Consider the following 16,566-nt stretch of genomic DNA (forward strand, 5'->3'; position numbering starts at 1 on the left):
GTGATCGCGCCAGCCACCCACCTGTCCTGTCCCCAGCTCCCTGTCTAGCCGAGAGCTGCCCAAATCTTACCTGGCGTACCGCCCCCTTTCTGGGAAGGGAGGGGAGTCAGTGTCCTCCTGAAAATTGGAAATCTTTTTCCAGCTCCCCCTCTCCTCCCCCTCTTTCCTCCTCCTGCCGTCTTCGTGTTTTGGGTACCCCTGGTCAGGGGGTTACTCCTGGCTCTGCACTTAGCCATCACTCCGTGGCGTTGCTCAGACGTCCTTAAAAGGTTCCAGGAATCAAACCCAGGCCTGCATGAGCGGCAGGAGTCTTGCCTGCTCTGCTCATTCTCCAGCCCCTGGTCTACTTTCTTTAAGCAAACAAATAGGAAGTGCTCCTCCCACTTGCATCTGGGGTATTGCAGCCCCCAGCCCCGCTCTGTGGGGCAGGTGTGGGAGGGTCATCACTGGTCTGGATCTAGGACAGGCCCCCGGCAGCAGTGCGGGGCACCGTGGGGTCCTGCTGAGCCAGGAGGCTGAGAGCGGGGCGCTGTCTCCCCTCCTGATCCTGAAGCCAGCTTCCTGCCCGGCGCTCCCCTGCCCCTGCTAGGTGGTGTCGACCTTGCTTTTGGGACGCTTGCAGGGGTGCTCACTGCTGTGCGGTGCTGGGGACTCTCTGGTCCCCTTGGGGCATGCCAAGGGGGCACACAGCGACCACCCAGAGTGGGGACACCTGTTGCTCCCTCTGCCCTACCCCGCAGTAGCGTGGCTTCTTGGTGCTTCAAATGGGGGTTTTTGAAACTGGTCTGAGTTCTTAAGTCAGAACACCAAGTCATACAGAAACGAGATGAGGGGCGGGGGCGGCTGTCGTTCATGCCTGGCTGATTCTGCATTTGCATTGACTCTGGGGAACTCCGTCTAAAAGCAGGCGGGCCTTGCTGAGCAGGGGCCTCAAGGCCTGTCTCTGCCCCTACGGTTTCTGTGAAGCCCTCACATTGCTTTGAGTGCAGAGACCTGACCCCTCACACCGGCTCTGTTGGGGGGAGGTAAGACAGCGGTGGCAGGATTTCAAGTGCGGGGTACACAGAGCACAGATAAGCCCTGTTCTAATGAACATGCCAGAGCATGTGGCCCAGCCCCTCTGCCTGCAACCGGCGTGTCATTCTTATGGTGGCCCAGGGGCACCGGACCTTTGAGGGACAGGTCCCCGACAAAGGGGAGCTCTGGCGGGCTTTTGCCAACAGACCAAGCTGTGTGTGGCCAGACCCGTGAGCTCAGAGTGAGCAGGGGGAGTGTGGGTCCCAGTGGGGGCCCACGGGCAAGCCTGGTCTGGGCCCAGTGTGCCCTCTGCTCTGCCAAATCCCACAGGGGCCCAGGGAGACCTCTTACTGGGCCAAAGCACCATGCACAGTAAAGGGCAGGCCAGACCTGGCCCCAGCATGCAGGGTTTTTTAATATATAAATTTATTTATTAAATTACCGTGAGAACAGTTACAAAGCCTTCAGGGTTAAGTCTTGGTCATACAATAATAAAACACCCGTCCCTTCACCAGTGCCCATTCTCCACCATCAAAAACCCCAAAACCCCAGTATACCTGTGGGGCAGATGATTTCCACGTTACTCTCTCTACTTTGATTACATTCACTATTTCGACCCCAGACCCACCATTATTATTTGGGATTTTACCCCAACAGTCAGATCCGCCAAAAAGGCAACCGTAGACAAGTTGTTTCCTATTGCTGGTTAAGAACAACATATGATGTCGCACGGCCGCAGTAGTGGCTATGCGATTTTGGAATTCTGAAATTTTAACAGTTAAATCTGGAGCGATTTCTACCAAAACCTGCTGGGTTCCAAGATTTGTTCCTGACTCTCTGGAACAGTATCCATTAAGCAGCTTGATCAGGAGCCAGAGCGGCCGTTCGTGGGCTGCGACTTGGGGTCTCATTGGGGCGGGGTGGAAAGGGCCAGCTACACCTCCATCCCATGAGGCCCCGGGTGTCTTGTCACTGCAGGCCCAAACCTGACTGTCCAATGACCTCTGGAGGATGGTGGCCACCGAGCTCCAAAGGGGGAGCAGGCGAAGGGATAGCACCCTTTCCCACCTGGAGTGGCCCAGCGCCAGTAACCTACTGCAGGAACAGGACGCATTTCTGCCAAAAGCCACTGGGTTTTGAGATCTGTCTCCAAGTCTCTGGGATCATGGCCGTTAAGCCGTTTGATCAGGAACCAGCGAGTCCTTGCCTCCAATTAAATAGCTGAGCCGGAGTTGGTTTGTGGGTGTATCTCCCACATACCTAACTTTTGGCCATTTACTTTCTTGGTAGACTTTGCGCCAAGTTTTTGGGGTCTGGCCAAAGGCACAGCAGCAATTTTGGGGTATCTGGAAGTCTGAAGGCACCATCAGGCTGCTGATGCACTCGCCTCACAGGTACAAATTGACCTGCTGGAGGCACCATACTCTCCCCCCCCCCCCCCCCCCGCCCCCTGCATCCATTTCTGAGCGCAATGAATTGGAAGGCCCAGAGAGACAGAGCCCATACTCCCAGTGTGGTGCTCACCCACTACTGCTAGTAGGTTTTACTGATTATTGTGACTGTTGGTGTAGTTACGTGTTTATGATGTATTGGTTTATTTTGGTTCTGGAATCAAACCCAGTTACATATCAGACACCTCTATCAATGAGCCCACTTCCCCAGCTCCTACCTAACGGTGGTGGTTCAACTTAACCCAAAACAGGATGTGCTGTGGCTGCGTTACCAAACGTGGGAGAGGAGGAGACTGTTTCTGGTGGGGCCACACTCAGCTGTGCTCGGGGCTTAGTCCTGGCTCTGTGCTCAAGGATCCTCTGTCGGTGCTTTGGGAACGTTCTGTGATGCCTGGGATGGTACCTGGGTGGCCATGTGCAAGGCAGGCACCTCCCCCACTATACTGTGGCTACAGCTTTAGATGGGGCACACAGAGTGGGCGAGGGCACAGGACCCCCACTCTCCGGGAAAGAGCTCCTGCTGCAAGCCCAGCCGGGGGTCTGAGAGAGCAGAGCCCCCCCCCGCCCCCCTCCCCCCACTCCCCCTTTCTGCATTTGTGTTTTAGCATGGGGCTGCAGGAGAGTTTCCATTTCCTGTTGCCGCCCTGACCTGGTCTGGGGGCCCACGGCTGAGGTGCTGGGGCGGGTTTCCCCCCCCTCATGCCTCCGCCAGCCGCTGCTGGGAGGGCCTGGCTGTACTTTTCCAGACCTTCAGCTCAAAACACGGCATTTCTTCTCCCTGCCCAGCTCCACACCCAGTTGGCCGGTGGGCAGGGCCAGTCCCTGTGCTGGGTCAGAACTCTGCCTCGGTGGCCTCCTTGGGTAGCTGGTCTGGCGTGGAGGGGGTGGGTGGGACCCCAATTCTGGACACTATTTGGGGTCTCTTTCTGCTGGACCTGCTGGCAAGCCGGGTGTGGGGGTGCCCTGTCAGCTGGAGCTGCTTGTCTGGTGCTTTTGGCCGTGGGGGAGCCGCCTGTGCCCGGCTCTCCCGGTCACCCCACCTGACTTTGGCGGGCAGGGGGTGGTCCTCCCTGCACACCCGCCCCGGCCCGCCGGTGACTTACTGTGCAACTGATTTCTGAGAGAACGGAGGCCAGCTGCCTCCCGCCACCCTCAATGGAGGCAGAGGCAGAGGAAGTGGGCCTGCGTTTTAGATGAAATCAGACGAGAAGAAAGGTTTTGTGACTGCGTTTCTGGGATTGGGGGGGGTGCTATCTTGAGGACAGTGTGGGGCTTGTGGGGGGGGTGAGGATGCTTCTGCAGTGGGGGGAGGTGGTTTGCTGGGCTCGGTGGTGACCTCCCTCACAGGAGAGGCATCAAGGGTCCGTATCACTTAGAACACCTGGATTCTTATTTTGTTTTTCTGGGGGGAGGGCGCTTCTTGGATCCTATCCAACGATGCTTAGGGGTTACTCTGGGCTCCGCCCTCGGGAATCACTCCTGGCAGTGCTCAGGGACCATGTGGGATGCAGGAATCAAACCCGGGTTGGCCGTTACAGGGCTAACGCTCTCCCTGCTGTATTATCTCTTGGGCCCCAACACCAAATTTGCTTATTCATTCATTCATTCATTCATTCTTTCTTTCTTTCTTTCTGGTTCAGCCATGTGCAAGGCAAACGCCCTACCCTCTGTACCATCACTCCAGCTCCCAAATTTGCTTTTTTAAAAGGATTTTCAATCTGGGGGCCACACTGGACAGTTTGGAGCTGATTTCCTGTTAAGTGCCCAGGGGACCCCCGGGGTTCTGTGGGTCGACCCAGGGGCTCCACCCTTCTGAGCCTCCTCTGGCTCCAGGTCGCTGCTGTTTCTCCGTGAGCCCTGCCTTTGGCGGTGTTGGTGGGAACCTGCCCAGAGTACCAGGCCGCACACTGTCGGGGCTCCAGGGTCTGTGCGGGGCGTGTGGGGTGGTGCTGGGGATCCAACTCACAGCCTGGCGCTCACACGGCAGGTGCACTGGCCGCCAAACTTGCCCCAGGTTTAGCGAGTGTTTCTCTCCGAACCCTCCCGTGCTCTCAGATCAGTTGTTAAGACACGGCAGGCTTCCTGGCCAGTCCTTGGTGGCCAGAGCCGGCCTTTGAAGGAGGGAAGAGTCTCCCTAGCCCAGGGTGCTCTGAGGAACGGGCGTGGGGCGTCAGCCCCTCCCCCCGGGAGTGACCGGAGGAGCAGGTGCCTGGCTGTGCAGGTGGCAGGTGGGAGTCGGGGTGCAGTGGTGCAGGTGTGGGGCACTTCCTGCCTCTCCCTCGGGAATGCCCCTGGTGCTTCCAGAGCTGCTAGCCAGCGCCCTGACCTGGGAGCTGCTCCACGTAGACTGGTGAGTGGGGTCGGGTGGAAAGCCCTCGATGGTAGGTAGGGGAGGTGCCCCCTCCGCGGGGCAGCCCACGCGTGTGAGGGGATGGGCCAGTGGGCCTGCCTCTGCGTGTGACCCGGGCCACCCGGCTGTGCTCTGGGCTCAGAGCCCCGAGGTCTGTGTGCAGGTGCGCCTGGGGACAGAGCTCTGTGCAGGATCCGGTGGGCTGTGTGGTGCTCGGGCGGTCTGGCCGGGAAGGGGATATTGCCCAGTACTGGGGTGCAGGTGTGGCCCTGTGTGCCTGGCACCCTGCACCGCGTCCTGGCAGCAGCCTTGTGGTGGGTGGAGTGTGGGGTCTGGAGAGGCGTGTCGGGGGTCCAGGACCCCTGTCCCTCTTCGGGTGCGCCTGCAGCCCGGCCTTCCTCCTGCCCTGCGGTGACTCCAGGGCAGGCGGGCTGGGGTCGCCTGGGCCACAGAGCCGGAGCCGGGTGCAGGGACAGCCACTCAGCAGTTCTGCTGACCTGCTTTGGGGCTGCTTGGGCTGTTTTTAGAAACCTCGGTGGCTGGGGCTGGTGTCTGTTCCTTCCTCTCCCAACAAGGTCGGGGTGACCTCGCGATGCTGGGGGAGGGGCCAGAGAACACCAGCATTTGAGGATCCTACCTGATCTCCGTGAGGTGGGGTGCAGCTAGCTGTCTGACGCCCCTGCCACCTGTCACCATGTCGCTCCCCCGCCCACTCGGCACAGGCCACGGCAGGGGGCTTCCAGAGTCAGGGCTTCCAGTCTCTTGCAGGGTCCTGTGCTGACCACGCCCCTTTCCCCTGCCCTGGGGGGGGGGCACGCACAGCTCCAGAAGGAGCCCAAGGCAGGACCGGGGACAGCTTAGGGGACGGGGTGCCTGGCACGGCCAGCTGTGTCCACCCAGCAGGTCAGCTTGAGAGCACAGCTGAGGGGGACCTGGGTGCCTGTGAGCCCTGTGTGACCCCCCCATCCCACCCCCAGCACAGCCCCCCAGCAGTGCCGCCTGTTTGCTTAGGCCTCACCTGCCGCCCTCCAGGTCAACCGTCCCTGTGAGGCGCTGCCCTGCGCTTGGCTCTCACGGGACAGCTGCCCGGCCGGGAGAGGGTGACCGGCTGGCCGAGAACAATGGGGGGCAGGATCACCTGCCTTGTTTTCATTGTCCCTCCAGCGTGAGGCTTGGGAGCCCAGGCCTGAGAAAGTCGGAAACGGGAGGGAGGTCTCCGCTGCAGACACACTTGGAGTGGGGTCCAGGCCACGGCAGGGCTGCGGGGGTCGGAGGGGAGCACGGGAGGGGACGGGGGACAAGGAGGGGGAGTGGGACTGTAGGACAGGGAAGTGGGGGGACAGCAGGACCGGGAGTGGTGATTTAGGGGGCTTGGGAGGAGCCGAACAGGGCGCAGAAGCCGTGTCTGGGCAGAGAAGGGGGCTTGCAGGGGGACCCCTCTTGTTCCGCTCTTTAATGTCAGGTGGGGGTGGCTGGAGCGATATAGCACAGCGGGTAGGATGTTTGTACGCTGCCGACCCGGGTTCGATTCCCAGCATCCCATAGGGTCCCCCGAGCACCGCCAGGAGTAATTCCTGAGTGCATGAGCCAGGAATAGCCCCTGTGCATCGCCGGGTGTGACCCAAAAAGCAAATAAAAATAAAGTCGGGTGGGGGGCCACGGGGAGTCTGCGGCTGGAGTCAGGCGCGTGCCTTGAGGTGCAGGCGGCCGACCACACCCCAGTTCCTGCCGCCTCCTCCGGCCCCTGAGCGCTGCTGGGTGTGGCCCCCAAGCCAGCACAGTCTCAGTCTCCTGCTGGGTTGGTGTTGAGGTAGGCGCGGGGCCGTCCCCCGGGCCCCTGTGCTCTGAGCAGTGCCAGCCTGAGTCTGCTGCACGTTCGAGTTTCCCCATGCCCACGGGGCTATGCGTGTGGCTGCACTGTCCCCGGATGGGGAGGAGTCGGCAGGGAGGACGGGGTTCTGGGGAGGCAGTGAGGAGCTGAGCCCGTCCGGCCTCCGGCTTCTGTGGACATCCAAGTGCCAGCAGAAGCTCCGCAATATCTTTGAAAAAATGTCAGTGGTCACCGTGCGACTCTGCCAGTGCAGAGACGCTGAGAGCGGGTCTCCAGCCCCCGATGCAGACCCTGCCTCACAGACCCCACTCCTGTCAGCCAGCCGGGGCCCCAGGCCCACGCCAGCACCCCCCTTGCACCCTGCCCTCCCTGCCCACCCTGGCCACTGGGCCAGCAGGGGTCCATGGGGTCCACAGACAGTCCCGGGTGCAGCACCCACGTCCTACATGCAGGCTGTGAGTGGGGCGCGGCCGGCCACGTGGGATGGCAGGGTGGGCCCAGGAGTGGTCTCTGTTCTCCCAGGGGAGCCCCCTGCAGCTTGTGTCCAAGGGGTCTGGGCTCAGGCTTCCTTTCTCGTGAACCCCCAAGATTGAAGAAAGCTGGAGAAGCTGATTCTGAGCTGGAAGAAGGGAAGCTCCTGCGGCCTGACAGTCGGCTTTGACTCTCCCTGGCCCTGGGCAGCAGGCTGGAGGCAGTGGGCAGGTGGGCGGGGCGGGGGGTTCTGTGCTCAGGTTCAGAGATCTGAGGCTGCTTTGTCCCCTGGAGCCAGCGACCCCAAGGCCACCCCAGGCACGCTCAGGTGCCAGGAATCAGACTTACCCCAGCACCCACGCGCCCCTAACCCGACCCCTCATCTTACGCCGGGCCAGAGATGGGAAGACCCAGTGTCCAGTGCTCTCTCTCCACCATCACCTCTTCATAAGTTACGGATGTGAGAGAATTTAAGAATCGCTGTTCAGAGCAAGGCCGAGGGGCCAGTCCTGAGCTACAAATACTCTGGGGCATCATCTAACCCTTCCCCTGTCCGGCTCCTTTCACACCCACCAGCCCCCCTCCCATTCCCTGTGGGGGTCTTTGGTGATGCTTAGGGATCACTTCTGGCCCTGCACTCAAGAGATAACTTTATTTATTTTTTCACTGAGTCAATGTGAGACAGCTCCAGCTCCTTACAAAGCTGCTCAGGATTAGGTTTCAGTCATAGTGTCCCAACACCCGTCCCTCCACCAGAGTCCCCAGGTTCCTTCCCCAGGCAATCCACCCCACCAACCATTTCTCTCTCTCAGAGATCACTCTTGGCTGTACTCCAGGCATCATACGAGATCAAGCCCCCCCCCTTTTTTTGCTTTTTTGGGTCACATCCAGCGATGCTCAGGGCCGACTCCTGGTTCTGCATTCAGTAGTCACTCTTGGCGGTGCTCAGGGGACCATATGGGACGCCGGGAATCGAACCCGGGTCGACTGCATGCAAGGCAAACGCCCTACTCACTGTGCTGTGCTCCAGCCTCGAGCCCCGTTTTCCCGTGAGCAGGAAGCGCCCTGCCTGCTGGACTAGAACCCGGGCCACTCAGGGGGTCTTGGTCCCATCCCTGGTCTCATGCCTTGAAGATACTTTGAAACTAGACGGACAGACAGACATGGGCCCTAGGGGAGTCGGGAATGGAGCGGGGTGGGCACCCAGTGGGGGTGCGCACCCAGCCTGTGTGTGACACTGCTCACACTTGGCCTTTCGGGGGAGTGTGAGACCCAAGGGGGGCCGTGGGTGTGCCGCCTCTGCCTCCTCTGAGGGAGGTTTAGCACACGCCCCGCCCCAGCTGTCCTGTGGGTGCACCTGGCACGGCGTTGTCTGCTCCAGCCCCGCCTGCGGTGGGTTTTCCCCGGGGAAGGAAGCAGGTTGATCCACTGGGAAGGGCAGTTCTCACTGTTGGGACGAGAAGGGAAGGGGAGGCCAGAGAGAGAGAGCACAGGGGTGAGGCTCTCGCCTCGGACACCTGCATCTGCATCCGATCACAGGCACTACCAGCACCTTGAACGCTGTCAGAATAAGCTGGCTCCAGTGTTGGGAAGATGGCACAGCAGAGAGGGCGTTTGCCTTACACATGGCTGACCCAGGTTTCTCTTCCCCTCTGTTCTCAGAGCCGGGTGCTCCTCCTGCCCCTGCACCCTGGGCCCCATGTCCATCTCCAGCCCCACACTCTGCCCCCCAACTCCTTCATTGGGTAAGACCTCCACTTTATTGCTGATACCTTAAACCCAAGGACAGAATGATGCTGGGACCCTGGAGGCTGGCAGGCTTGTTTTATCGTCTCGGTGAATGGGCGTCACCTCTCCGTGGGTGCTGCTGGGGACCTCAGAATGTCAGGATCCACACCCGGCTCCCGTGCAGAGCCTGTCCCCGCTCTCTGCGTCCCCCTCCACCGAGCCCACCTGTTCAAGTGCCCAGACAGTGTCGTGGGCTCCGGGAACACAGCACGGAGCTGTCCCAGGGCGACCTGCATTCCCGCAGCACCGACCCGCGGTGTTCTCTGACCCTGCCCACCCCGAACTCCTCATCCCTCTCCCCTGGCACGGTGGTCCTCCCTGGTGCCCACCACCTCTGGACTGCTAAGTCAGCGCACTGACCGGTTTGGAGGTCTGTCCTTGCCCACACAGGCTCCACACCAGCTACCATTCAGCGGTCAGGGAGGCTGGTGCGGTCACCCTGACGCACCCCAGGGTGTGACGGAGTTTCTCTGCGTTCTTGGACCTTCCCATCTGACCCGCAGCTTGAGTCCACTTCCCAGGCCGGAGCAACCTGGGTGCGGGTAGAGTGGATGATGGGGTCCAAGTAGGTCCACCCATAAGACCAGGGGTCCGGAAGCTCTGCGCACCCACCCGTGAGGTCACTGTGGAGGCTGGTCTCTCCGCCATAGCCCGGGGGGCTGTGTTCAAGGTGATCCCCTCGGAGACTGGCTGATCGTCTCGCTGACTCAGGCGCAAGCGGGCAGCCGCCTTGGGTGGGAAAGCCCAGATCCCTCAGGCCGAGGAGCGGCCCCACGTCGTCCCACCCCAGGAGCAGCGAGAGCAGAGGCTGGTCGCCTGAATCCCGGGGACCGAGTTGGGGCCAGAGTGGACGGGCCAGTTCTGGGTAGTGTTGTTGCAGCTGGCGCCAAAGTGCAGCGGGCACACCCTCCTTCCTGTGTCCCAGGGGCGGGCAGGGACTGGCTCCTCCTGGGTCTCTCCTCCAAGGTGCTGACCAGACCCAAGTCCCAGAGCCCCTCTTAGACCTCAGTCTTCATCTGCAAAGTGGGAGAGGCTCTGGCCCCTTCGCAACAGGACAGTACCCTGGGGCAGGGGTGCCCGGTGTGATGCTGGAGCCCAGGAACTGCACGGGCTGCGTGAGTGAGGGTGGTAGAGGTGAGGGGCCCTGGGCCAGGGCTAGGGGCAGGACCCCCGCTAGCCAGGGGATGTGCACAACCAAAATATTATCTTGGGCGCAGCCGGGAGCCAAGTTAAAGAGTCCTGGGAGGGAGCGGGGCCACCTCCTCCCGGGAAGCTGTTTCTCTAACCCCGAGGACGGGACGCCTTGTCTCGGGGTGTGGACCTGGCCCCTGCACAACCTTGGACGATGGGGCCTGACCAGAACCTGCACTGAGGGGGCAGGCTGCAGGTGGGAGTCAGAGCAGCCCTGTGCGGGCGCATCTCGGCAGCCGCGTCTCCCTGCCCGTGCCCCCGTCCGTGCTGTGCAGTTCATGCGCGGGGTCCCCTCGCTGTGTACCTGCCCATCCCACCCCCAGCCAAGAGCAGCAGAGTGGGGAGCCCCCAGCAACACAGAGCCGCCTGCAGGGCTGCGCAGCAGGGCTGGGTTCGGCTGTCCACAGAGATCTCTCCAGCAGCAGCTCCTCTCCTACTGCGGGGATACCGTCAGCACTCAGGGCTTCCAGCCCCCGGGGGCCTCCGGCTGTCCCACTGCACTACCCCCCTTTGCTGCCCATCCAGGGGGACCGTGGACTCCGTGGGGAAGGCTGGAACAGCGGCTCTCTGGTACGCGGGGCCAGAGTCCAGGCTGTCACCGGGCCCTCCATCGGCAGTGGAGGGCAGGGTACCCGTCCTTTCTGAAGACTTCATTTGTTTGTTTGGGGACTGCGGGGTGCAGGGCTATCATCGGAGCATGTGCTCTGTCCCCTCCGGCCTCCCTGGCAGAGCTCCCCGTCAGAATGCGCTTGGCCAGCTCTTCGGTTGGGGGGTCCCTCTAGCCCCTGCTCTGCGATCCCCAGGCCACTTGGACCTTGACATGGTCAGCACGTCTCCCTGGCAGCTGGAACTGCCCACTGTCCAGGAGGACGCACGGCACCCTCCCGTCTGTTAGGACGGGGCAGGAGGACTCTGCCCTGGGCAGTGCTGGGGACATACAGGGCCTTGTTCCGGAGCACTGGAGCTGCTGTTCCTGCTCCACCCAGCCTCCCCGGCGGTCCCCGCGAGTGCCGGAGCACCCAGAAGTGGATCGCTGCCGAGGGGGGCCCGGCACCCTGCTGTGCGACCCGAGTCCCAGGTGGAGCAATGCAGAGAACAATGGGCTCGTCACCACCCCGCCCTGGAACGCAGAGGTGCTGACTTGCCTGAGATTGTATTTACTTTTCTCCTGGCAGCTTCCCCAGTGTTTATGGCGTCGTGGTCCAGCGAGACCCAAGGACACCTCCCCTGCGGTTCCTCCCCGCCGCCCAGGGCAGCTGCCCTTCACAGGGTCCCTCGTCGCTGTCCAGATGAGTTAGAGCCCCTGTCTGCCGCGGCGTGCCTGTCATCTGTTAGCTGTCCCACCCCGTCTGTGCCCCCGTCGTTGGGCATCCCCGGATTGGATGGCAGTCCACATCCTTGTGCTGTTGACAGGCCAGAGGCCTCTGGCATGATAATGGGGACCTCAGGCCAGGCTGATAAACATCAATACTTCTTGGTTGTTTATGGGCTTTACTAAATGGACCCAAATTAGTCCCAGCTCCGCCCCACGTTTCTCTGTCTTGTCCACGCGACTATCTTCAAGTCCATCTGTTCAGTTGCCGGGCTGAAATCTAGATTTGCTGCATTCCGCCAGTCTGGACGGTTTTGTAAGCCCTGTGGAGAAGGAGTTTCACTTAGCCGAGCGTGACTGGTCGCTGGGGAGCCTGTGCGGTGGCCTGGGCAAGCGCCCGCTCCCCACCTCCTCCACGGACGCGCCAGCTTAGAAGTCGGGTCTGGAGCTGCCTTCCGCGCGGGCACACCGTGGGACTCGGCTTCTGCCGTCAGGCTGTGCCTGAGACTCCGCAGGGCTGCCTCGCCCAGCTGGGGGCTCCCGCTGGAGGGTCTGCTCAGCCCTTTCCCCGGGGCCGCCTCGTTCTCCTGCTGCCAGTGCGAAGTTGGGAAAATGTGGGCGGACTTTGAGGGTGGCTTCAAGCTCTCTCCCTGGTCTGCACGCCTGACTGTCCCCAGGATTCCACCTGAGAGGGTGGCAGGCAGTGACGTCCTCTGCAGAGACCGTGTGAACGTGTGGCACCTGGAAACCTCCGTGGCACCACAGACCCACTCACCCTGGCCTCACGCGGCTCCTGCAAGTCGTTCCTCCCTCCCCGCCCTCCCGCCAGGCGGAGGCAGGTTTTCTGTCTCCTTCCCCCTGGCTCGGCCTTCCTTCACTCTGCTCCCTCAGTACTTGGCACTTACTTAGTTTTGGTTTTGGGACCACACCTGCGGTGCTCAGGGTTGACTCCTGGCATGGTTCAGGGGACCAGATGTGGTGCCGGGGACCGAACTCGGGGGAGCCTCAAACAAGGCCAGCACCTTAACGAAAGGTGTCTCTGGCTTCAGTTCTTGGCATTGGAGGAGGGTGAGGGGCAGTTTGGTCTGCCCAGCTTTGCTCTGGCTTTATTCCTGCTTTTGCCCGACGGTGCTTGGGCCACCGTATGCAGTGTCAGGATTCCAGCTGGGGCCAGCTGTGTGCAAAGGCAAATGCCTCAGCCCTGTCCCCCGGACTGGCACTCCAGCCCAACGACTTCCTTTGTTGTGTCCTTTAGGTTTGAGCCACACCTGGCAATGTAGGGGAGCCTTATGAGGCCAGGGACCAGACCCAGGCATCTGCCCTGCAGAGCAGATGCTGACTTCTTTGGGCTGGAGTTTTGGAGGGAATTTGACCGCATAGGGTAGGATGGTCCTTCCTAAGACCCTCCTGGGGGATAGGCCTGGGACCCCAGGTTTCAAGCGCCAGGTTTGTGATGTGTCCCTAGCAGGGGGTGGACAGTCATAGAGCCAAAGGGTGTCTGGGGCGGCGGCAGCTGGTCAGGTGGGAACAGGTTGGGCAGCTCCGAGAGTTCCTGGAGAGATAAGGTCTCTTCCGGCCTCCCTGGACGTGACCTCTCACCTGTTGGCCGCCTTGCTGGGAGCTCGTGCGACTGCAGGACTCCGAGTCTGGCTGGGGACCACAGGCCAGCCTGTGCTGATGACTTCATCACTCTTGAGGCAGACCTTGACCTTGCACAGAGCAGAGGCGCGGCCAGGACACAGCCAGTGCGCAGACCCTCTCGGGCCCCCGGAGAGCCTAGTGGGGGTGGACGGCAGCCTTCGCGGCGTTTGAGCACAGCCCTGTGAAGTGCAGCGTTCCCGGTCAGCGGCGGGTTCTGGTGGGTCTGCTTCAGAGCCAGGTGCCCAGCGGGCCTCGAGGGTGCTCCTGGAGCACGGTGACCTTGACAGGCTTGTCAGGAGCTCTGCTTCCTGGACCCCATCCCATCCCACCCGTCAGGAACTGGGCAGGGCCCAGCCATGAACTGTAACAAACTCTCCAGGTGAGAGGTGGGAGTGAAGAATGGCAAGGGGCTTCACCGTCCTCCTCTTCTCCGGGACAATGTTTCGGCATCTGTAAAGTGGAGGCTCATATAACAGTGATGGGGTGTGATGGGAATGCTTGTAAGGAATCTGCTTGCTTCCCTCCCCACCCCACCCCACCCCACCCGCGCTCCATCCCTTCCTCATCACTGCTGCATCAGCCGGGGCTGTAGCCCACAGCCCAGAGCAGCCACTGTGCTCGTGGCCGCTGCCCTGCTCCAGTGGGGCTCAGCCACACTTCCCACCACAGCTGCCCCTCGTTGCTGCGGAGCGTGTGTGGGCCTGGGGGGCGGGGGGCATTCTTTCTGTGGTGCTCCCACACGGTTCACTGTGGCCCAGCTTGAAACGGATTGTGGCATCCAGAATCCCAGATCCAGCCCTGGCTAGGTCATACCGGCACACGTTGGGACACCGGGGACTCGCACTTGTGACCGCAGCCTCACAGGGCAGTGGCGCTGATCCCTGCCTATTCCTCCGTTTGATTTTGTGCTGTCACTTAGCGGCCATCCAGGAGCCTGACCACCTGTGACGGCATTGTCTCTCCAGGTAGTGTCAGATGCTGCCGAGCAGGGCGTGGCCATCACGGGGAACCAGACCTTCAACAACTGGAACTGGCCCAATGCCATGATCTTCGCAGCCACAGTCATCACCACCATCGGTGAGTCCTTGAGGCCGTCAGCCTGCCGTTCAGCCTCCACGGAGCCCGACTGCAGGGACAGTGCAGGGGCCAGGGGTTCACCTCGCGTGCAGCCAGCCCTGCTTTGATCCACCACCACCCTGAGTACCGCTAGGAGCTCACCCCAGCACCCCCGCCCCTTGCCCCTTCCAGATGAATGAAAGTTGCCAGAGTGTGTCCTTAGGCGTTCAGAAGCCCCGTGGTTGGTGGGCGTGCCCGGGAGACTGTCTCCCAGAAGTCCTGTCCCTCGGGGCTCCTGGAGCAGAAACACCACAGCCTGGTGGGCAGCCGGACAGACGCGTGTCTGCTTGTGAACTAGGCGCGGTCCTGCTTAGCTGTGGCTGTGCCTACCCAGCCCCCGGACCTCAGTGAGTTAGTCAAACTCCTGACAGTCCTGAGTCAGGGCCCCAAAGGGGGTTCACGCAGTGGAAGGGAGAGGTCGTGAGGGGTGTGTCTTAGAGTAGCCTCGGCTGTATTATCCCCGCTGTACTGCCTGGGTCACAGGGGAGAAGGAGAAGGGGTTAAGAGCAGAGAGGTCGCCGAAACCCTGTCTTGGAGCCCCGGGAGTGGGTTTGGTGGGAGGGTTCTCTCTCCCATGGGGGCGCTGGAGGCATGGGGCCCTGTGGGTGGGCAGGCTCTAGGAGGCCCTGAGGGTAGGCGGCTCCCACCGCACCTGGTGAGGCTCTGGCTTCCATCCTTCCATCCGTGCCGCACAAGCCCAGACCAGGAAAACCCACAAGGCTAAGAGGGAGCCGGCCCAGTGCTGAAGGCCAGCCGCCAGGAGCAGAGCGCGTGGGGGCGGGAGGGGTAGTGGGCTGTCAGGGCTCCTCCCGAGCCGGGGTGGGGACTGTCGGTCCCTCGGGGAGCCTCCGGCCTGGAGAGGGACAGCAAGTCCTGCCCAGAGACCAGCGTCTCGGGCTGCTCTTGCCCCCCCCACCCCCGCTCCGCCGGCGGGAGCAGACCTCCTGACCCCCTGTCTTGTTCCTCAGGCTATGGCAATGTGGCCCCCAAGACCCCGGCTGGCCGCCTCTTCTGCGTCTTCTACGGCCTCTTCGGCGTGCCTCTGTGCCTGACGTGGATCAGTGCCCTGGGCAAGTTCTTCGGGGGACGTGCCAAGAGGCTGGGCCAGTTCCTCACCAGGAGAGGCGTCAGCCTGGTAGGGGCAGGGAAGGGGTTGGGGGTGGGGGGACAGGGCGAGTGGGTCGGCCTCCCCGTCTCACTGCCATGTGTCTCCCAGCGGAAGGCGCAGATCACATGCACGGCCATCTTCATCGTGTGGGGCGTGCTGGTGCACCTGGTCATCCCGCCCTTCGTCTTCATGGTCACCGAGGACTGGGACTACATCGAGGGCCTCTACTACTCCTTCATCACCATCTCCACCATTGGCTTCGGGGACTTCGTGGCCGGTGCGTCCTCCCCCCAGTACCCTCCCCCCCTTTCCCCTGCTGCTCCCCTGGTCTTGCTCCTGCCCGGGCGGGGGCTGGGGAGGTGGTGTGATGCACCCCCAGACCCACACACGCTCCGCAGCGACGAGGGGCAGCTGTGGTGGGAAGTGTGGCTGAGCCCCACTGGAGCAGGGCAGCGGCCACGAGCACAGTGGCTGCTCTGGGCTGTGGGCTACAGCCCCGGCTGATGCAGCAGTGATGAGGAAGGGATGGAGCGCAGGTGGGGTGGGGTGGGGTGGGGTGGGGAAGCAAGCAGATTCCTTACAAGCATTCCCATCACTCACTGTCACTGTCACTGTCCTCCCGTTGTTCATCGATTTGCTCGAGCGGGCCCAGTAACGTCTCCATTGTGACACTCGTTAGTATGTTTTTGGCATATCGAATACGTCACAGGGAGCTTGCCAGGCTTTTCCATGCTGGTGAAATACTCTCGGCAGCTTGCCAGGCTCTCCGAGAGGGGTGGAGGAATTGAACCAGGGTCGGCCAGGTCGACTGCATGCAAGGCAAATGCCCACCCGCTGTGCTGTCCTCCAACCCCGTATCACTCATCTCTGTTAGAAGACAACACTTAAGAGCCTCCACTTTACAGATGCCTTCCTTCCCTCCTTCCTTCCCTCTCTCTTCTCTCTCTCTCTCTCCTTCTCCCCTTCCTTCCTTCCTTCCTTCCTTCCTTCCTTCCTTCCTTCCTTCCTTCCTTCCTTCCTTCCTTCCCAGGGTGGGGGCCCCCAGTGAGTGGAGCCTGGCAGAATGTAGGAGGAGCCGACTGGAGAGGCTGGGGGGAGGTTGAGGCAGCGAGACAGAGCAGAGCTTCCAGGAGAAAGCCAAGGCAGCTCAGAAACTTGCCCCTGACCCTCCACATTTGGACCCAGACACCAGCCTTATTCACCTCAAACCAGCAAGTCCGTCCCTGTCACCGAGTCAGCAGGCCCCTCCCTGACTTCACCCCGCTCCGAACTGAGTTGTCACAGACCCAA

General features: G+C 61.7%; 1 protein-coding gene across 1 annotated transcript in view; it reads left to right on the forward strand.

Moving 5' to 3' along the window:
• KCNK5 (potassium two pore domain channel subfamily K member 5) overlaps positions 1-16,566 on the forward strand; it is a 32,954-nt gene that overhangs the window by 14,158 nt on the left and 2,230 nt on the right. The window contains exons 2-4 of the mRNA XM_056137320.1: positions 14,018-14,129; positions 15,137-15,303; positions 15,385-15,553. Of these exons, the coding sequence (XP_055993295.1) occupies positions 14,018-14,129; positions 15,137-15,303; positions 15,385-15,553 (448 nt within the window). The remainder of the gene's footprint in view (positions 1-14,017; positions 14,130-15,136; positions 15,304-15,384; positions 15,554-16,566) is intronic.

The sequence above is a fragment of the Sorex fumeus genome, unplaced genomic scaffold (genome assembly GCF_029834395.1).
Source record: "Sorex fumeus unplaced genomic scaffold, SorFum_2.1 ptg000123l, whole genome shotgun sequence".
NCBI lineage: Eukaryota > Metazoa > Chordata > Mammalia > Eulipotyphla > Soricidae > Sorex > Sorex fumeus.